General features: G+C 58.1%; 1 protein-coding gene across 6 annotated transcripts in view; it reads left to right on the forward strand.

The window, feature by feature from the left end:
• The window catches only part of KDM4B (lysine demethylase 4B), a 129,198-nt gene that overhangs the window by 37,481 nt on the left and 70,151 nt on the right, over nt 1-21,566 (forward strand). For all 6 annotated transcript variants that reach the window (XR_003792546.1, XR_003792545.1, XR_003792544.1 and 3 more), the window contains exons 5-7: nt 3,075-3,250; nt 4,160-4,274; nt 10,993-11,186. Coding sequence is in view for 2 of the 6 variants with exons in the window: in XM_029215806.1 (XP_029071639.1) it covers nt 3,075-3,250; nt 4,160-4,274; nt 10,993-11,186 (485 nt within the window). In the remaining 4 variants the exon portion in view is untranslated. The remainder of the gene's footprint in view (nt 1-3,074; nt 3,251-4,159; nt 4,275-10,992; nt 11,187-21,566) is intronic.

Consider the following 21,566-nt stretch of genomic DNA (forward strand, 5'->3'; position numbering starts at 1 on the left):
TGTGTGTGTGTGTGTGTGTGTGTGTGTGTGTGTGTGTGTGTGTGTGTGTGGTGTTGAGGTTTCTTTTTTCATCAAATCTACATTTGATAGCCCCCCCGACAAAAGCTCTGTTGGGCCTGGGGCAGCTAGGTCGGGGTGGGCACTCAGCAGGCACGGCTGGGCCGGGGCCCGGAGCTGAGGGGGCTCTGGGTACGGGGGCTCCCACCCTGGGGCCATCGGGGTGGTGGGTCACATTCCTCACCCACCCTGAGTGTGCTCTGGGACCAGTGTCCAGCTGGGCTCCTTCCCCCTCAGGCTGCTTGGGAAGGGCTGGGGGAGGGAGGGAGCCAGGAATGGGCGTGGCTTAGGGTCCTGGGGAGGGGTCAAGGGGCATCAGTGCTCTCAGTGCCCTGCAGCCAGGCGGTGCCCTGGCTCTTCTTAGCCTCCAGGCCTGCTGCCAGCAGAATGGCTTTGGGTCCAGCTGGTTCTGGGGGGCAGAGGCCGGCCCCTCACTTCCTTCCCTCTAGAAGGGTCTCCCACACCTGCCCCAGCTGCCCGCCAAGCTGGCCACCTCCCTGGTGTCACGCCGTTCCCTTGGGTGTGTGGCCTCTCGGTCCTCCTGGCCTTGGCTGAGTCTTGCCCCCTAGCAGCTTCGAGTCAGGGTCCGTCCAGGGCCACACAGTGGGGATGCTCATGGGCCTTTAGGGGACATCCTTCAGGTGTCCTCTGCTTGGAGAGCCTCCTTTCAAATCCTGCTCTGCAGAGACTTGAGGGTGTTAGGCCGTGGTGCTTTGCTGAGGGATTTCTCCAGAAGCTTCGGGTTCCAGACCAGTGGCCTTCTGTTCATGCGCCTTTCCAGAACCCGCTTAGCATGTGCCTGGGAAAGTGCAGTTCACACGTGTGAGCCAGGTGTCGGGAGCATCTGCCGGCTCCTCCCCAGTGTCCAGATGTCACACAGCAGAGCCCGAGGGGACAGGACTGAGCCCGAGGCTCTCCCCTGAGAGCGGAGGGCTGAGGAGTGGTCCATTCATCCCGCAGCCTGGTTAGGGAGGCGTTTCTCCAACAGATTTGGGGCGGGGGAGCCGGTCCAGGGTCACTGTGCTTTCCCCAGGAGGAAACTCAGGCTTTTCTGCAACGAGGAGGCATCAGCCAAGTAGTTAAAGAGCAGCTCGGGGTCCCGGATCCCTCAGCCCACAACCCGTTTCCCTGCAAGAACATCCCGTATCCTGGAGGCATGGGCCCTCTTCTCCTTTTCTTTTTTTTTTTTTTTTTTAAATATTCATTTATTTGGTTGCGCCGGGTCTTAGTTGCAGCAGGTGGGCTCCTTAGTTGTGGCTTGCGAACTCTTAGTTGCAGCATGCATGTGGGATCTTAGTTCCCTGATCAGGGACTGAACCCAGGCCCCCTGCATTGGGAGCGTGGAGTCTTAACCGCTGTGCCACCAGGGAAATCCCCCTCTCTCCTTTTTATTTTTTGCATTTCTAGCCTTGAGTGTTTTAGTTCATCACCTGACTCCTCAGATTTCTCACTGGGAATCTAACGAAACGGTCGACGGGCAGGCTGAGCCCAGCACCCTGTTGTCACGCCAGGCGCCCGTGGCATTGTGACTGAACAGCTGCGTCTTCTGGGAGGGGGCTCGTTCCCATCTAACTCTAAATGAGGGTCCTGCTGGCACTGCTGACATGAGGGCTAGGTCATTCTCTGGGGGGCCGTCCTGGGTGCTGTGGGGTGTGGAGCAGCCTCCCTGCCCCCACCCCCTCGATGCCAGGAGCTCCCCCAGTCCTGACAACCACAGACGTCCCCAGACATGGCCCAGTGTTCCCCGTGGGGCGGGACTGCCCGGGTGAGGAGCGCTGACTTTCTCATCGTCGCTGCTGTCGTTGTTACTGATTTATGTGGGTGGACACCCCCATGCGTGCTAGTCGTGGGTGGGCAGCACCCTTTTTAGCAGGAACTGGAGAGTCAGTGTTTTCGTCGCCAAGCAAAACATTTCTTTGCACCCATGTGACAGCGGGATCCTGGGGATGGTGAGTGGACTTAGCCGCTCCCGAGCTGTCGGCCAACTCGGGCCTCAGCGCCGTGTGCTTCCCTGGTGGCCCTGAGCTGGGAGAGGGTTCGGCTTCTCCAGGGTGCGTGGCTGATGCACCAAAAATGGGTTGGTTTAGTTCCTTTTCCCAGAGCTGTTGGGTGGGTGGCCCACTGGACGCCCTGGAAGGAGGTTCGGGGCTTGCAAACACCCACCTGGGCCCGTGGGGCTTGCGCAGAGGTCACCCCCGACTGGTGGAGAGGAAACGTGGAGGGGGAGGTCCATCCCCATCCGTGGCACCCTCCGTGTCCCCTCCTGGGGTGGGGTGGGTGGGCCGGGGTGCCGCCACCTGCTGGGGGAGGGGCGTGGTGGCGCCTGCTGGGGTGGGGGCTGCAGTGTGACCTTCTCAGGCCTCCTCCCACTTGGAATTGTCACCCCCCACTGCCCGCCCCCCACCTCCTGCCTCTGGGCGGCTCACCCAGCCCCGCTTTACCCTTACTACTGTCCTACAATTTCCTTTTCTCGCCGGGATTTATCACCTGCGCCCTCCAGTCGGGACTCAGGCCCTCGCCTGAGTCCTTTGTGTCCCCATGTCTCCCCACCACCTAGAGCTGCGATCGCCCCCAGTAGGTGTCACTGGAGCGAGGGCGCTGGAATGAGTGTGCACTGCGGCACCAGGGTCTCTGCTCTGGGGCCTCACCCGCGCGGAGTCCCGAGCCGGGCACGTGGTGGCCAGAGGGCGCGGTAGCAGAGCCCCCGGGACACAGCGAGTGCATCCCAGGCCGAGGGGCGCACACAGCCCAGCCTGCCCACATCTGCTCACTCTGTGATCGCGCACGTCCTCTGGGGCTGCTCCCACTTCTCCAGGCCCTGGCCCCGTGCAGAGGCAGGCACAGCCCCCTACCCTGCCGGGTGGTGCCCACATAGGCCTGGCCCCGGGTCTCCTGGGAGCTCGGTGACACGGACAGGGGGTGCTAGGTGCCCCCAGGCTCTCCCTGCCCCTCACCCAGTCCCAAGCGGCCGAGCCCAGGGGAGGCGCCGCTGACCACCCTCCCGCTCCGTCTCGCAGATCATCCCCCCGAAGGAGTGGAAGCCACGGCAGACGTACGACGACATTGACGACGTGGTCATCCCGGCGCCCATCCAGCAGGTGGTGACGGGCCAGTCGGGCCTCTTCACGCAGTATAACATCCAGAAGAAGGCCATGACGGTTGGGGAGTACCGGCGCCTGGCCAATAGCGAGAAGTACGTGGGCCTGGGCGGCGTGGCGGGTGAAACGCCAGCTCGGGGTGCGGAGGGCGGGGCGCATGCAGCCCCCACAAAGCCCGCTCTGTGTGCCCTGGGTGGGCCTCAGCACCCCAAGTTCACAGTCCCCCGGTTCTTAGGGGCAAAATCCAGACCCTCACCCGACCCAGGGCCGCGCTGTCCACCTCACACTGCCCTCAGCGCTGGCTGCGGGGCAGGCCCTTCAGGGCCTGCCCGTGTCCCCTGTCCCCGGAGCGCCTCCCCCCCCGCCAGGACGTCTCGGCTCTGACAGCACCTCCCCAGAGAGGGGCTTCCTGGCACGTCTCCCCAAGTGCCTGGTTCGCCATGGCACACTTGGGCATGCGCACACACTCCCGGGAGCTCACGGGCGCGTCGTGGGCGCTCATGGCACGCGGGCACGCTCCCTGGCACACAGCACCGCTGTTCACTCCCCCTGTTCTGCGTAGCTCCCAGCCCCCCTCAGTCGCTGAAGTCTTCTGTGCGTCTCTGGCAGTCTCTTTGCTCTCAAACAAGCGTCCTGTGAGAGCAGGCGTTGTCTGTCCCCTCATGCGCTGTCCCTGGCCACCACGGTGCCTGTCGGTGTCGGCAGGGTGGTAGGAGGACAAGAACCGTCAAAACCCAGGTCCCTCCTCCGGCTCCCGTGGCCCTGGCGTGTGGTCTGACCTGGGGGCCCCGGGCCCTGATAGCTGGCGAGACGGGATCCCTGGGTACCGTTCCAGGCAGGGCTGCCCCCCCGCCATCCATCCACCTCACCGCCTGGCAGTCACCACAGCTCATCCGTGGGCTCCGGGGCCGTGCCCTTGCCAGGAGGGTGGGTATCTGAGCGGAGCCCCTCCCTCGGTGTGTCTGGCAGGTGCCCTGAGCCCCACATGCTCGGTTTGTCCCCAGGTACTGCACCCCCCGGCACCAGGACTTCGATGACCTGGAGCGCAAGTACTGGAAGAACCTCACCTTCGTGTCGCCCATCTATGGGGCTGACATCAGTGGCTCCTTGTACGATGACGTAAGTACCGAGGCCCCTAGGCGTCCCGGTGGATGTGGAGGTGTGGAGGGGGCGAGCGGGCTCCACCTTGGACCACAGAGGCTGGGGTGACACGGAACGCTCCACGGGGCCTTCTCTTTGGGCTCTGGTTGCAGGCACGTGCCAGCTCACGATGAAAGGAAGAAGCCAGAGGTTTGCAGAATCTTCCCTGCCAGGTCATAGTGCTGCCCCTGCCCTGATCCCATGCTCGGCCGCTGACCTAGCAGCCCGGCCACAATGCAGTTCTAAAAAGATGACATCGAGCGTTCCGTCCCTTCTCCCAGGGGCCTCTCTAAATTCTCGGTTGTTTGAGTGCTTTTCTTCTCAAGTTTCTGTCACTCCATCTTCCTGGAAACCTGGGAGCCCGAGTTCTCAGCCGTCCAGGCCACCCCTGGGTCCACTCACGTCCAGTCCCTGTGCTGGGCTGGGAGGGCCCTGCTCCTCGGCCTTTGGGCCTCTGCCGCCCACGGCCTGTCCAAGGGCGAGACAGGCCCTGGTCGAGGCTTGATGCCGAGGTCCCCGAGGGAGCTGGCATCAAGCAGAGGGAGGTTTGAGTGGGATCGTGTTTAGGGGGGGACAATTTATAAATATTTATGGGACCTCGGATAACCCTGGGATGGATCTACCGGGGTTAATTTCAAAGCTCTGAAGCCTGAATCTCTCCTGGGTGTGTTCTGCACGGGGTACCCTGGGCTAGGACATGGCCCTCTCCACTCCCCGGGGGCCCCCTCTGCCTCCCTGCGTGCTCCCCCCGGTCGTTCCTCTGAAGGCCACCTGGGGGGAAGACTCTTGTCCGCTCAGCCCTTCTCCCCTGAGGGCAGCTGCCCCCTGTTTTTGGGTAGCGGGGAGGTGGGGGCAGGAATAAAGTCTCCTCCTGAGAAGGGTTGGGACCCTCCTTGGCGCCCAGGGGAGGAGCCTGTTAGAACAGGCGGCTTGTGATTCCCAAAAGGCGTGGGAAACACACGACTGCCGCTCAGGTCCCAGCGCGGATCGCTGCCAGTGCTTCGCTTCACCGGCCTCACGGAGCCCAGCTGACCTGGGCCCGGACCTTCCACGAGTGGGTCCGCTTTGTGGTGCATGGTGCTGAGGGCGTTAGTTTGTTACCTGGAAGATGCACAGGTCAAGCTCGAAGTGAGCTCACCCACTGCCCCCAGAACCACAGGGAGACGCCCTTGCCCCCGGGGTCCAGACCGAATTTGCCCCTGTCCTGCTTCCTCCTTCCTGGGCCTCGGTTTCCCCATCAATAACATGGGGCCTGGCGGGCGCATGGCAGTCCTTCAGTGGGCGTGTCCCGGACCCTGAGCTCACACTCTTGGCCTTGATCCCAAAGGGTCAGATGACCTGCAAGGCCAGGCCTTCTCCCAGCGAGCACGCAGCCCCTGGGAGCAGGGCTGCACCTGCTCGGAGGACGCGGCCCCAGAGGCCCTGTCGCACACTCTGCAGCCCAGGTCCCTCACCGTCGACTCCCGCCGGCACCGGCACCCGCACCCGCACCCGCACCCGGGCGCACCTCCCCCATCTCCCAGCTACGCACCTCTGAATGCCAGGATTGGTCACCTTGTTTGTGGCAGGTTTTGTGGTTACACAGGTGGGTTTTACGTGGGCCAGCTCGCCCTTGGGCCAGTGCAGAAGTTCCTGGGTCGGGTTGACGGGGGCCTGGCGGGGCTGTGGCCCCAGGGCTTTCTGGGGCCTGTTGGGGCCTGTCTGCTGCTCCCCCTGCTTCTCTGCTTTCTTTGAGGGCCTCCAGGCCCGGGGAGAGGGGCCAACCTCCAGGGCCCCCATTTCCCACACCAGGCCACCAAGGCCTGGACCACCCTCCCTGGCAGCCCAGGATCAGTGCTGGGCCTCCATCCCTCTCCGGTTTCATTGTGTTCGCGGCTCCTCCTGGAAGCTGCTCGGGCAGAAGGACCGCGGTGCGTGTCCCCGGGGACACGTCTGGTCTCTGAATGCAAGGAGGCCTGTTTCCCCTGGGCCTCTGCAGGCAGGGCCTGGCGTGGTCCCGGGCAGGAAGGCACCTCTGTTCTTTTTTTAAAATTAAATTAAATTAATTTATTTTTGGCTGCGTTGGGTCTTCGTTGCTGCGCACGGGCTTTCTCTAGTTGAGGCGAGCGGGGGCTACTCTTGGTTGTGGTGCGTGGGCTTCTCATTGCGGTGGATTCTCATTGTGGAGCACGGGCTCTAGGTATGCAGGCTTCAGCAGTTGCAGCATGTGGGCTCAGTAGTTGCAGCACACAGGCTCAGTAGTTGTGGCTTGCAGGCTCAGTAGTTGCAGCTTGCGGGCTCTAGAGCACAGGCTCAGTAGTTGTGGTGCACTGGCTTCGTTGCCCCAAGGCTTGTGGGATCTTCCCAGACCAGGGCTCAAACCTGTGTCCCCTGCATTTTCAGGCGGATTCTTAACCCCTGGGCCACCAGGGAAGTCCCACGCCTCTGTTCTTTATACACCATGTTTAGTCCTTAGAGCAACCGGGTGATTTTCCCGCAACTCCAAGTGGGGACGTCGAGGCTCTGTGGCTGGGAAACTTGCTGAGTCCCACTCTCTGTGTCCAGTCCCAAGCAGGTGTTAGAATCTAGGCTGTCTGACTGGTGGCCCCAGCTGGCTATGCCCTGTGACCTCGGCCAGCTGTCCTCTTGACTTGGCCACAGTGTGGACCTTGGTGCCTGGGGGTTGGTGTTGCCCAGCTCTTCCCGCCAGCCCGATCCCAGCTTGCGGCTCTGCGGCTCGGTTTATGGATCGTGACTTCTTGGAAGGGAATTAGACCCCAGCAGCCTGATGGGATGGAATAACTGAAGTTCATGTGCTCGTGTACAGGTGGGCGTGGAGTCAGACGCCTGACTGTCAAATGACCTGTCCTTTTCCATGTAGAGTTTTGGAAGGTTAGTGCTAGTTGGATTGGTTTTATTTATTTGTTGATTATCAGACTTACTGGGTTTTTTTTAAGCATTATTGAGATATAATTCACATACCACACAATTTGCCCGTTTAAAGCGTGTAATTCAGTGTTGTTTTGTATATTCACGGAGTTGTGCAGCCATCACCACAGTCAATTTTAGAACATTCTTACCATCCCCAGAAGAAGCCCCACCCCCATTAGCAGTCACTCCCATCCCCCTCCTCAGTCCCCGACAATGACGAGCCCACTGTCTGTCTCTGTGGATTTGCCTGTTCTGGACGTTTCATATGAATGGAAGCACACACTGTGTGTCCTTCTGTGTCTGGCTTTCTCACTGAGCATCGTGTTCTCAGGGTCCACCCACGTTGTAGTGAGTATCAGTGCTTTTCTCCTTTTCATGGCCAAATAATATGCCACTGTATGGATGGAGCATATATTCTTTATCCATTCACCAGTTGATGGACATTTGGATTGTTTCCACTTTTTAGCTATTAGGAATAATGTTGCTCTGAATATTCACGTACAAGTCTGTGTGTGGACATGTGTTTTCATTTCTCTTGGACAGCTACCCAGGGGCGAATTGCAGGTCACATGGTAACTCCGTGTTTAACTTTTTGAGGACCTGCCAGACTTTTCTCCAAAGCAGCTGCCCCATTTTCCATTTCCACCAGGCAAGCATGAGGGTTCTGATTTTTCCATATCCTCACCCACACTTGTTATATTCTGTATTTTTTATTTTAGCCATCCTGGTGGGTGTGAAGTAGTATCTCATTGTAGCTTTGATTTGCATTTCCTGGTGGTAATGATGTCGAGGGTCTTTTCATGTGCTGATTGACCATTTGTATATCTTCTTTGGAGAAATGTCTATTCAGATCTTTTGCCCACATTTAATTGGGTTATTTGTCTTCTCATTATCGAGTTGTAAGAATTCTTCATGCATTCAGGATACAAGTCCCTCACTTGATAAATGATTAGTGAGTATTCTCCCGTTCTGTGGGTTGTCGTTTTACCTTCTTGGTTGTGTTCTTTGAAGTGCGGCAGTTTTTATTTTAGTAAAGTCCAATTTTTCTGTTATTTTTTCTTTTATTTCTTGTGCTTTGGGTGTCTTATTTAAGAATCCTTTGCCAATTCCAAGGTCGTGAAGATTTGCCCCTATGTTTTCTTCGAAGAATTTTATAATTTTGGCTCTTACATTTAGGTCTATGATCCATTTTGAGTTAGTTTTTTTATATGGTATGAAGAGGGAGTCCAAATTCATTCTTTTTCATGTGGACAACCAGTTGTTCCAACACTATTTATTGAAAAGACTATTCTTTCCCCCACTGTGTAGTCTTGGTGCTAGGTGGAATCCTGAATAATAATAGTAATAATAATAATTGTTGTTAGTTTTAAATAGGTATCTTTTTTAGGGCAGTTTCAGATTCACGGCGCAATCGAGAGGAGGGTACAGAGAGTCCCCATACGTGCTTTGCTCCCCTACGCCCTCAGCCTCGCTCTCTGTCAGCGTCCCCACCAGAGCTGTGCGTTTGCTACGTTGATGCCTTGTCCGTGCGTTTGTTACATTGAGTCCCTTGTCTGGGACTCTGATCCCAGGGTCCGTAGTTGACATTCAGGTTCACTCTTGGTGTCATACCTTCTATGGCTTTGGACAAGTGTATAATGGCAAGTATCCGCCATTATGGTGTCATACAGAATAGTGTCACTGCCCTAAAAAGCCTCTGTGCTCCAGCTGTTCATCACTCCACTTCCCCCAGGCGCTGGCAGCCACTGATCTTTTTACTGTCTCCATAGTTTTGCCTTTTTCCAGAATGTCTTATAATTGGAATCATACAGTATATAATCTTTTCAGATTGGCTTTTTCCACTTAGTCATATGTAACATCTTATGGAAAAACCCGAACGAACTTTTTGGCCAACCCAATATTTACGGGTCCTCCGTGTCTTGTCATGGCTTGACAGCTCATGTCTTTTTAGATCTGAATAGCATTCCATTGTCTGGATATATCGTGGTTTATTCACCTACTGAAGGACATCTTGGTTGCTTCCAAGATTGGGCAATTACGAATAAGGCTGCTGTAAACAGCGGTTGCAGATTTTTGTGTGGACATGAGTTTTCGTTCGACTCCTTTGGGTGAATACCAAGGAGCGTAATTGCTGCAGCGTGTGGTAAGAGTATGTTTAGTTTTGTAACCTGCCTTCCGGAGTGGCTGGAGCATTTTGCATTTCCACCAGCAGTGAATGAGGGCTCCTGTTGCTCCACATCCTCGCCAGCATTTGGTGTCGTCAGTGTTCTGGAGTTTGGCCATTCTTATCTGTGTGTGGTGGTACCTCGCTGTGGTTTCGATGTGCATTTCCCTGATGATGTGGAGCATCTTTTCATGTGCTGATTTGCCATCAGTGTATCTTCTTGGGTGAAGTGTCTGTTCAGGTCTTTGGCCCAGTGTTTATGTGGGTTGTTTGCTTTCTCATTTTTGAGTTTTAAGAGTTCTTTGTATATTTTGGACAACAGTTGTTTATGTTTTACAAAGATTTTCTCCAAGTCTGTGGCTTATGTTCTCATTCTCTTGAGGACCCCAAATTTTGTTTTTAAATAAAAATTCAAAAATTGGAGGCTTGTCCCTTGAGAACCTCTGGGTTTGCTCTCACGTGCTGCCGACGGTTGTAGTCATGGCCCCGCGAAGGGCTCCGAGGCCCAGTGCAGGCTCAGCGGGGCCGAGGCAAAGCTCAGTGGGTGAGCCTGCCCTGGGTTCTGGAAGAGGATTTGGGGCTTTGGCGCCATGTGTTTGCCGTGCCTGACCTAGTACAACAGTCTCCTTGTACTGAGGGGAAACTGAGGCCCGGAGCAGAGAATGACTTGGCCCATGGTGAGTTATCGCCCAGCTTAGTCTAGACCCCGGGTCCCCTGTCTGGATGGGGGCGGGCTGGATGGGGGCGGGTGGCAAATGGACAGGGCTTTGGGGAGGCGACTGGTTGCTGGTCCCCCCAGTCCTGGGCATCTTCCACTTGAGGCGACCCTGGGCTTCTCATGCTCGTGGTGGGGGTCTGATCGTGGCCCTCCTCCGTGTCCTGGGCTCTGGCCACAGCTCACCTTGCAAAGACCGACCTGCCAAGTCGGGCCTAAAACGTGGACGCGGTGGGTGGCACTGGGTGGATCTGGGGCGTGAAGGAACGCTGCTGTGCACTCAGCATCTCAGCAGCCCCGAGGCTTCCCCGGGGACTGGAAGTCAATGAAAGCATGTTTTACGAGCTCTTACGACAAGACGGGGTTTGTTTGCTCGTGGCGTTAGGAATAGATGAGCCTGGTGGGTGGGGATCCCTCGCTCGTTTGCCTGGCTCTGAGTGCCGTCCCTGTCTCCGCTGTGGGAAGGTGCGGGAAGGCCTGTCTGGCACGTCGCTGGGAGCCCCACTCGGCATGTTCTTCCTCCTCTGTGTCACTGACTTCAAGGCACGTGAATTATTCACCACCAACCGTGGCCGCAGCGAGGCCTTCCCCGCCCATGATTCACACACAGCTCAACATGGGATCCAGGGGAAACGTTGCCTGGCCGCCTGGCCTGGGGCAGGGGGCCTGTGCCTGTGGGGTGTGCGCAGCCCAGGGTGGGTTTTGGACCCCTGGGGTGGGCGAGGCTCGGAAGCAGGCAGGTGTGGGGCAGAATGCTGTTTGGGCCCTGGGCAGGGGGTCACGCCGCGGCCCGGGCTCCGAGGGAATGACGCAGGTGTCTCACTGCCGGCGTCTGGGGGCGAGTGACGGTGGGGGAGGCCGGGGGCCGGGGTGGCCGGCAGGCTGACCGTGTGCTCGCCGCCATGCAGGACGTGGCCCAGTGGAACATCGGGAACCTGCGGACCATCCTGGACATGGTGGAGCGTGAGTGCGGCACCATCATCGAGGGCGTCAACACCCCCTACCTGTACTTCGGCATGTGGAAGACCACCTTCGCCTGGCACACGGAGGACATGGACCTGTACAGCATCAACTACCTGCACTTCGGGGAGCCCAAGTCCTGGTGAGGGGCGGCCGCAGCCCTGCCGGCCGCTGCTGAGGGAGGCGGGGCTGCCCAATGGGCGAGGGTGGGGGCTGTCGTGGCTCCTGGGGCTGCACCTGGGGCTGTCGGGCAGGGCAGGCAGAGGTCGGGGTTGGGGGCTCCGCCGGCCCAGCCCCCGCTAGATGAGGGCACGCACGCCCCCCAGAAACGCGCTTACAGATCCCCGGAGCCTGTGGTTTGCGCTCAGAGCACCTTACACTGAACATGGCTGCTGCCAGGCTTCCGGTAACGCCTCTCAGCCTCCCCTCGCCTCCCTCTTGGCCTCCAGATTGGGGGGTGGTGTTAGCCGTTTGCAGGGTGTGGGCGGGCATGCTGGGCCCTGCAGGGCACTCTGTGAGCAACGGGCCCCCCAGGCTGGGGCAGGTTGCCAAGACGGTCGTGTTCTGGAATCTCCCAGCTGAGCACTCCCCTGACACGCAGCTTCTGCCAGGGGGCCGGCAGGAGGCCGTCTTTGTTCGCTGTGTTTCTAGAAGAGACTTCTGAGCTGGGGGCTTCGCATCGCCCTGCCTCTCCCCAGCTGTTAGAAGGTTCTGTTGTCACAATAATCATCGCGGCTCAGGGGAGCAGAGAGGCGCTCAGGAGCTCAGCCAGTGAACCCTCACCTTTGTATTGGGGGGGCCACCCAGCAGGGACCCAGGCGGACCCTGGCCAAGGCGCCCCTGCCTTGTCCCAACAGAGAGCTGAGCCCCACGTGGCTGAGCCTGTGCCTGCCGGCCTGGGGGAGGGCCCCCTACCCCCTTAAGTCAACAGGGACATTCTGGGGCCCTTTGCTGAGGGGCGGGAGCAGGCCCTCTGAGCAGCGGACCCGGGTGGGAAGCCAGGTCTCCCTGTCGGCCGTCGGCTGTGTGACCACCCTCTCCTCGCCTCTGCCGTGGACCGAGTGAAGCCCCTGCCCCGCTGCCTGGCAGCGGTTCCCACTCAGATGGGCAGGGAAGGCTGGGGACACGTGTGAGTTTCCCCGGGCTGCTGTAACAAAGGACTGCAGGTCTGGCGGCTCTAACTCAGCTCACATTGGTTCTCTGACAGTCCTGGAGCCAGGAGGCTGACTGCCTCACGGGGCTAAATCCGGGCGTGGGCAGGGCTGGTCCTTCCGGAGGCTCAAGGGCCGCATCGGTTCCAGCTTCTAGAGGCGCCGCCTCCCTGGCTCGCGGCCCCTCCTGCATCCTCACGGCCAGCAGCGCAGCATCTCCCGTCTCTCTCTGCCTCTGACCCTCCCGCCTCCTCTTATGAGGGACCCTGTGATGACACCGGGCTCCCCGGGGAATCCAGGGTCATCCCTGTCTCAGGGACCTTAACTTAACCTCCTGCAAAGTCCCCTTTGCCACGTGAGGTGATATGTCCACAGGTCTCGGGATTAGGCCATGGCCATCTTTGGGGCCGTTATTCTGCTGGCCACAGGCCCCCTGGCCTTCGCGTGGTGCTACTTTGTGCGTTTGCTGGGATCCTGTTACAATTCCACGGGCTTCCTGTTTTCAATCCACTCCTCCCCTTTTGTGGCCTTCTGTGGCTTTACGTGAGCCCTTGATCATTGGAACCTCTGGGTGGGGAAGTATTTGCCTTTGGGGAAAGATTTGGAGAGAGATTGGTATATTTGGTGATGGTGGTTGAACAAAGGCCTGAGCCTCACGCCTGCAGTGTGGTCCTGCGCACGAGTGGAGGGGTTTCCTGGTCAGGGTGCCGTCCCCGAGCCGCCCAGGAGGCCCCAGTGACTGCGTGGCCGCCCCGTCCCCCCGACTTCCCATGGCAAGGCTAGGCCGGGACTGCATGGAGGCCCCAGTCCAGGCCTGGCGGGAGGGGCCCTGGCTCTGCGCCAGGCCCACACCTGTGGGGTGCTTCCCTGGGGGCTCTGCCCACCGCTTCGCACAGCAGCGTCCTCCCCGTGGGCCTGGCGGGCTGAGTGCAGGTGAGTGGCCTTCGGGCTCCCCATGCAGATAGATCCGCAGGCTGGGGCTGCATGCGTGCATGTGAGGGGGTGTGTGTGTGAGAGTGTCTGAGGGGGTATGTGAGTGTATGTTTCTGCGTATATGTATGTGCGTGTGTTTGTGTATTTGTGTTTGTGAGTGTATGTATGTATAAAAATGAGTGTGTCAGTGTGTATGAGTGTGTGTGTATATACATGGGTGTGTGTGTCTGATTATGCATATGAGTGTATGTATGTGTGTGTTGTATAAGTGTGTGTATATGTGTCTCAGGTACCTATGTGTGTGTGAGTGTGTGTTTGTTAGGTATCTGTGTGTGTGTTGTGTGTGTGATGTATCTGTGTGTGTGTTGTGTGTGTGATGTATCTGTATGTGTGTTTGTCAGGTATCTATATGTCTGTATTGTGTATATAAGTCTGTGTATATGTGTGGATCAGGTACCAATGTGCGACGAGTGTCAGATATCTGTGTGTGTATTTGTCAGGTACCTGTGTGTGTGTGTGTGTGTGTGTGCGCGCGCACGCGCGCGCACTGCTGGGCCCAGCTCGCTGGCCTGGGCCGTGTCTCATGGGGTGGGGTGGTGGCGGGAGGGACGTCTGCCCGGGTCTCTGAGTGGCCTTGTCCCAGTCATGCCCCAGCGCGACTCCCCAGAGGGCCGCTAGATGGCGCTCCCGCCCTTCCCTCTGGCTTGGCTCTGTGCGCTGCTGGAAATTTCCCAGATTCTTTCATCCTTTCGTAGACTCCTCTGAGCGGCAGTGGCAGTGATATTCTGAAGGCCCCCTGGAAGCAGCAGCAGGGGGAGACGGAGCCGCTGCCCTTGGGCGGTGGGAGCTCTTAGCCCTGGGTTTGGTCAGGGCCTCCCAGCCAGAGGGGTCCAAAGGGGAGAAAACCCACCTTTTCCTTAAAAAAAAAAGAAGAAAGAAAAAGTAAGCAAGCAGCCGCTGCTGGGTCCCCGCACTTGCTGGGCAAGGAAGGTTGAGCTTTCAGATGCAGGCCTGCCTGGGGATGGGGAGGTCTCAGGAGACTGGGGCCCTAGTGTGTTCTCTGGGGACACGTGGCCTGGGGGGGCAGGGAGGAGTGAGCGGCTGGGGGCCTCTGAGAAGCGGCAGGGATCGAGGGCGGATGGAAGACAGTGGGACTGGGTTTGAGGAATGTCCCCCAGAGAGAGGGTGCTGGGAACATGAGGGCCAGCGGCCCCTGGGTGACAGGGCCGGTGCCTTGCTCCCCTCGCTTGCCTGTCCCCCAGGACAGCCCGCAGCACCCCTGCCCCCTGAGCTGCACCCCTGGTTTGCTCGGGTGGCCCCTGCTGTCAGGAGACCGGGGTTCTGGGAGCACAGCGACCCCGTAGCCCCTGGGAGCCCCCGTGCACAGAGGTTTATGTCGTGTGGAGGCCGCACTCCCTCTTGGGTCAACGTGGGCCTCTGCAGGGGTGGGGTGCGGGGGCTGGTGAGGTGTCCTCTTCTCCCTGGGCTGGGGGTGCAGGGAGCCACTCAGGATGCCCGGGAAGGTGGTGCCCCTGCTCCCTACCTTCCCCTGGACCCTGTGGGGCGGGGTTCTCCGGCAGATCCGTTCCCACGTCTGTCTCCCGAATCACACCGTGCTCTTGCGTCTGCGGTAGCTTGATCGCAACCATTTCGGGGTATTTCAGTAGCACTTTTTTTTTTTTGAAAGTGTCGACTTACTCAGGTTTACGGCGTCTTCTGGAGCCTTTCTGGGTCTGTTGCTACTTTGGTGGTGTGATTTGTGTGTCAGAGTGACGCGCACAGCCCGGTGTCGATAACAGCATGGCATTTGCTCCGAAAGGCCGGCATTGTGCGGCGCTCTCTGGCAGCCAGGCTAAGAATACCCGCAGCACGTGGGAGCTTCAGATCGCTTTGGAGACGGGGATTTAAGATAGACCCAGCCTTGCAGCGGCCCGGATGGTTGGTCATCGGGGCCAGGAGGTCGTGGGCCTGGGGAGGCAGGCAGAGCAGCTCCGCCTGGTTCAGAGTGCCTCCTCCCGCAGGGCCGAGGACCCCCTGGAGCCCGTGGGTGGCACTGGGTCAGCCGTCCCAGGGCTGCTCCGTCTGCCGGGCCTCCCTCGATACCCACCCCTGGTACGGCCCTTTTGGGTCCCTGTGGGTAGCATGTCACCAGGAACTGTATCCATAGATGAGCGCGTGACACACCCACCTGGGGTCGTTTCACGCTTTTGCCCAGATGCAGGGCTCCGTATCCACACGCAGCAGCTGCCGTGTGCCCACATGCGGGTGGGTGGAGGACGTGCCACCAGAGGGCCCCAGGACGGGACAGACGGTGTTCCCCGCATGGCCGTCAGGCAGGTCCCGCAGTTAGTTTTCTCTCTGCTTCCCCAGCCCCTCCCGCCCTCTGGCTTCTGTTGGCCTGGGTGTCAGGTGCTCCGAGGCGGGGGCAGGGGAGAGGGTCTCTCGGATTGTGCTCCCACAAAGGGCACGGAGCCCCCCTGGCTCGTGGATGGTCCTGGGGTGTGATGGGCGGATCCCTGAGGGCAGTCGGTGGAGGGGCTGCTGGTGAGGGGGCCGGGGAGCCTTTCCCAGAGCTTCGCTCCCTCCCTGACCTTTAAGAAGCCTGAGTGCTGCACCAGGGTGCGCTGAGAATTTTTCCTTTTGATTCCATTGCACCTACGGTTTTTCTTCGGCATTTTCACTCAGGGGTTTTCACAGGAGAGGGAACGGGCAGCCTTTCTTTTGCTGCTGGGAAACTTGACACCCAGCAGGCGGTCATCTCAGCCTGCACTTGGTACTCCGGAGGTGTGCCTGCGCGTGTGTGAGTGTGTGTGCGTGCGTGGGCATGGGTATGTGTGTGTGCACGTGCACGTTTGAGGGCATGTGCTCCCTGCTGTGGGGCACAGGAGGGGCGTGAGCTGTTGTGCAGATGTGGTCCAGCCCCTGCAGCCTCTGGCTGCAGCTTGGGAGAGAGGCTGGATGTGCTGGGCTCAGGACTCAGGGGTCTATTGCTCCTTTGGGGGCGGGGTGGGACTGCTGGGCTGCTCCCTTCCCCCTTGATGGGTGCCCTCCCGGCCCCTCGGGACCTCCCTGCAGGCCCACCCCAGGCGGCTTCAGCCCACTGCCCAGACATGCTCCCTGCGGGCGTTGATTAATCACCCCAGTGAGCCCCAGGGGACAGGCGCCTCCCGCCCTCCTCCCGGCCGTAGACTCCCTGGCTCTGGCTACAGGTGGCACTGCTGGACCACAATGCCGGGCGGCCACCAGGGCCTCTGCTTTGTCCCCGGTGGCAGAATTGGGAATTCTGGTGATTGATGGAGCCGAGCAAAGCGACCGCAGGCAGCAGCTCCGAAGGCCCGTGGTGGAGAGCGCTGGTGACTCCCAGAGGAGGTCCCTGGGTGACCTCGTGGCTTCTGAGAGCCTGGCACAGCGGGGAGCAGGGGCCATTCCCTGACTCAGGCGCGGCCCCGCCTTGCTCCACGGCGGCGGGAGGGCTGGCTGGGCACCGTCTGGAGTGGAGATTGGTAGGAGTGTGACGGCTGCACAGATTGGCTTTGGTAACTTAGCTTCCCAGCACTGCGCCCCGTCCCCATACAGGATGCCAGCGTGAGATAGAGGCGCTGCCTCCTTTCCTCCTCGGTCTGGGGAGAGAGGCGCCGCAGCTCAGCCAAGCGGCTTCGCTCAGCAGCTCCACATGGCCGCAGCACCTGGGGGGCCGGGGGAAGAGACCCGTCGGGATGATGCAGGGAGGCTCGGTGTGTACCTCGTGAACACACTGGGGAAACCAGCAGACTCCTTCTTCCTCTGCCCTGCCTCCTGGGCCATGGTGACCAGAAATCCAGCAACAAAAAGAATGTTTTTGAGCAGAGAGCTCTTCCTGAGAGCAAGACTGCCAGAGAGTAGAGAGGTGTTAGGACCCCTGTTTATTAAAAGACAACAGATAAGGTGGCAGGGTCGTGCTGTCCAAGGCCCCGAGCTTTCTTGAATCTGTTTGCGGAGATACCAGACCCAGCATCCCTGGCGGAGTCTGTCCTCAGTCCATGCAGCCTTGCCTGAAGCTGCTCGTCGGAGGTTTTATGATGGGGGTGGTCGCGTCTCTGCAGAAGGATCCTCCTTCTGAGAGAAGATGGCTGTTGTCCTAAACAGCACGACCCGCCGAGGCCCGTCTTCCCGGCTCATGGGTCCTTGGTCCGGAGCTTGCTGTGCACTCACTGTTTGATGCAAAGGGCTGTGGGCAGCAAGGGGCACCTTCTCCGTCACCTCTTTTGACGGTGGCTCTGGCCACAGCAGCAGGCCTGCTTGTCGTTTATTCCCTGTGTGCCTGACCCGTGTGCCCACTGCCTCCTTCCAGGGTGCGCGGTGACCTTGGCGTTAGGGTGACCAGCGCAACTTTCCTAGCTTCAGAGCCGGAAGTCTCGCATCCTGGAAACCCTCTCAGACCCGGGGGACCCTCGGTGCTTGGTCACCCTGGAGTGTGCACGTGTGTGTGTGGCAGCACACATGCATGCATCTAGTCAGGAAAGGACAGTGTGTCTCCTCACTCAGGCAGTTCGTGAGTCTGGCCTCCAGGGTCCCGTCCGCCACCCCCGGGGACCATGCCCTGAAGACTGGAGACCTGGCGTTCTGCGAGGTGACCGAGAGCCCCTGCTGGGAGCTGTCACTTCCAGCTGGGCTTTGCAGCCGCGCACACACCCTGGAGCTCAGCAGCACGGGGACGCTGGCGCAGCGTTGGGAGAAGTGGTTTAGCATGTGCCCAGGAGGGCCTGAGCACCCGGGGGCTTATGGGAAGCACAGCCGTGTTACTACCCCTCCACCCCGGGACCCCTCCCCGCCCTCCTCATAGAGCCCTTGGTCCGCCCTTGTCGGGACCACACTGTCGTCCCCGATGCCAACAGCCCAGCCTTTCTGCTTGTCAGGATCGTGCCGGAAATCTGAAACTGGAAGCTGGCTGTGGCATTTGAAAATTAACTCCTGATGCTGGAGTCTCAGATTGGGGCATTGTGTCATCAGGCTATGAGGATAGGATTGCATCATTAATTAACCTGGCGGATGCGACAACAGGCAACTTCAGAGGATTTTTGTGCAGCGTGACACAGCATGGTTTGAATCACAGATCAGCCCAAACATCTGACTGCTTCTTGCCAGCCTCGCCCACACTAAACTCAGTAGCCTGGTGCTGCCCCAGCAAAGCCAGACAGTTGCGTCAGGCGACAGCCTGTGCTGCGTGCAGCTCGGGGCAGATCGTGGACCTGGGAATCCCAGTGCTCCCCCAAGGGCTCCACTCACCAGGCAGCAGGGTCCGTTCCCGCAGGCTGCCTCCTTGAATCTCGCAGTGCTGGTGGGGACAGGCACAGTTGGTGTTTGTTCAGGGAACGCAAAGTGATTTTAACATCCCGCTCGGCAGAGGAAGGTCAGCCTTCTGCGACGGAAAATCTCACCATATGCTCTCCTCCAGGGCCGATGAGGCTGATTGGGGGTTCTGCTGATATTCCCGATGCTCTGATGCCTCGCCGTGAGCCTGGGCAGCCGGGCAGCGGTACAGCTGATGGATTTGGAAATTGGCTTCTTGGTGAGCAGGGGTGGGAGGGTTCGTGACGGAGGGTGCCCGGTGCGAACGGTGCACTGTTTCCTTGTTCCTTCTGTGTTTGTCACAGGCCGGTCTGTTTACCCACTGTTTTGGTGGTGTACTCCCTCTCTCTCCTTTTGAAAGAGTTTATTTTTCAGAACTGTTTCAGATTTTACAGCAAAACTGAGAAGACAGTACAGAGAGTTCCCATGCACCCCACACCCAGCCTCCTTATTAGTTTACATGAGGCTGGGACATTTGTTGCAGTTAATGAACCTTATGGGTACATTCTTGTTGACTAGGGTCCTGCTTCATTCAGTTTGCCTTGTTTGTCCCTGGTGTCGCCTTCTGTCCCAGGACCCCATCCAGGTTCCCTGTGACATTCAGGTATCCCATCTCCTCAGGCTCCTCTGGGCTGTGATGGTTCCTCAGACTTTCCTTGTTCTTTTTAATTTTTTAAAATTTATTTTATTGAAGTATGGTTGATTTACAACGTTGTGTTAATTTCTGCTGTACAGCAAAGTGATTCAGTTATACATGTATATTTTCTTTTTCATATTCTTTTCCATTATGGTGTATCACAGGGTATTGAATATAGTTCCCTGTGCTCTACAGTAAGACCTTGTTGTTTATCCATTCTATATGTAATAGTTTGCATCTGCTAACCCCAAACTCCCAATCCTTCCCTCCCCGCCCCCCACCCCCACCCCCGGCAGCCACCAGTCTGTTCTCTATGTCTGTGAGTCTGTTTTTGTTTCACAGATAGGTTCATTTGTGTCGTGTTTTAGATTCCACATACAAGTGATAGCGTATGGTATGTCTTTCTCTTTCTGACTTACTTCACTTGGTATGATAATGTCTAGTTGCGTCCATGTTGCTGAAAATGACATTATTTCATTCTTTTGCATGGCTGAGTAATATTCCAATGTGTATATGCACCACATCTTCTTTATCCACTCCTCTGTTGATGGGTATTCAGATTGTTTCCATGTCCTGGCTATTGTGAATAGTGCTGTTATGAACATAGGGGTGCATGTATCTTTTTGAATTAGAGTTTTCTCTGGATATACGCCCAGGAGTGGGATTGCAGGATCATATGGTAGCTCTACTTTTAGTTTTTTGAGGAACCTCCATACTGTTTTCCATAGTGACTACACCAGTTTACATTCCCACCAGCTGTGTAGGAGGGTTCCCAGACTTTCCTTGTTCTTGATGCCCTTGATGGGTTTGAGGAGGACTGTGGTCAGAGATTTTGTAGAATCTTCCTCAGTGGGAGCTTGTCTGGTGTTTTTCTCCCACAGCTGGGGCTCTGGGTGCTGGGAGGAGGACCACGCATGAGGGGCCATCTCGTCCATTGTCTCGGGGTGCCTGCCGTCAACATGACTCATCACTGCTGGTGTCGACCTCGGTCCCCTGGCTGAGGTCGTGCTGCTCAGGTGTCTCTACTGGAAAGTCACACCTCCCCGCTTTCCGTACTGTCCTCTTTGGAGTGTACTCTTTCTTTCTTTTTTTTTTTTAATACTTCAAGTTTCGGAAAAGGGAAGAGAGTAATTAACAGAACAGTGCCCAGTACCCAAACTGGGCAGATGTGGACGGTATGGCGTCCTTCTGTCAGATAGTTTTGATGTCCTTGCTCCTCCCCCCAGCTGGGCAGTCTTAGTTCTCTGCTGCTGCACAGCTGATCCCATAGACAGACGGCTTGAGGTGACCGGCTCTCAGCGCCCAGGCATGGGCCTGCCGGGGCCTCGGTTTAGGGCCTCAGACGCAGAGTCGAGTGTCGGCGGGCCGGACCCGTACCCGGAGCTCTGGGGAAGGTCCATTTGGTACCGAGGGTCCCCTCACACTGGGCCCCTTTGACTTAGGGACCGATGCCTTTCCAGGGCTCACCAGATTAGGTCAGGCCCACCCAGAGTAACCTCCCAGTTATAGGATCTGCTGATCTGGGGCCTTAATTATAACAGCCAGATCCCCTCCCAGCAGCACCGAGAGGGATGCTGGAATGACTGAGAGCAGGGATGTGAGCCTCAGGGGTACCTGAGGACTATGTCTGTCATGGTGTGTTCCCTTTTCAGTAAATGTTTTTATCCTAAGACGTTACGTGGTACAGAAAAATACGTGAAATATTGTACTTGGCTGAAAGATGGATACATACATACAGTTTATCGAATGACTCCCCAATCAACGCTGCTGGGAAATGAACCCCCTCGTTCTCTGTCCTGGCCCCCCTTCCTTTGCGGCCCCATTCCCCCCACCCCACAGAGCTGCTTCTGATGGCCCGCGTGTCACTGCTTCTCTGGGCCGTTGTCTTTGTGCGTCTGTGTCCCTGGGAGACACGGCTGAGTGCTGGCTGGGTTTGAACCCCACGCACACGGGCTGGTTTGTCTCTTGCGTTTCTGCTCTGTCTGCGAGGAGGATTCGTCCCTGCCGTGCGCGGTGATAGTTTATCCGTTTTCACGCTGCAGCGTTTTCTGCTGTGTGACCACGCCTCCACCTGTTTACGTGTTCCACTGCTGGTGGACATTTGGGCCGTTTCCACTTTGGGGCAAACGTCGTGTCATCTTTTACCTGCTGCTCGTGTAAGAATCTGTCACTGTCTGTGACAGTGTGACAGTGTGAGAAGACATGGTGGTAGCAGTGGCCACGTTCCGATGCTGCTTGTGTGCCAGGCTATGCTTGGAGTGACTCCTGATCTCGCCCACTGCCCCGCGCCGTCCTCCTTCACACGTGGGACCAGACTGGCGAGACCGTGGTTTGAGACCGCAGAGCTGGGGAGTGGTAGGGCTGGGCCCAGGCTACGGGTGCGAGCCCGCATTCCTGACCACTGCTTCGCCCTGCCCCTCGGAGTGTCCTCCTGCAAATCAAAAGGGGCGGCGGGTTCTGGGAGTGCGTGCCT

The sequence above is a fragment of the Monodon monoceros genome, unplaced genomic scaffold (assembly GCF_005190385.1).
Source record: "Monodon monoceros isolate NGI ecotype Baffin Bay Population unplaced genomic scaffold, NGI_Narwhal_1 Super_Scaffold_12, whole genome shotgun sequence".
Classification (NCBI taxonomy): domain Eukaryota; kingdom Metazoa; phylum Chordata; class Mammalia; order Artiodactyla; family Monodontidae; genus Monodon; species Monodon monoceros.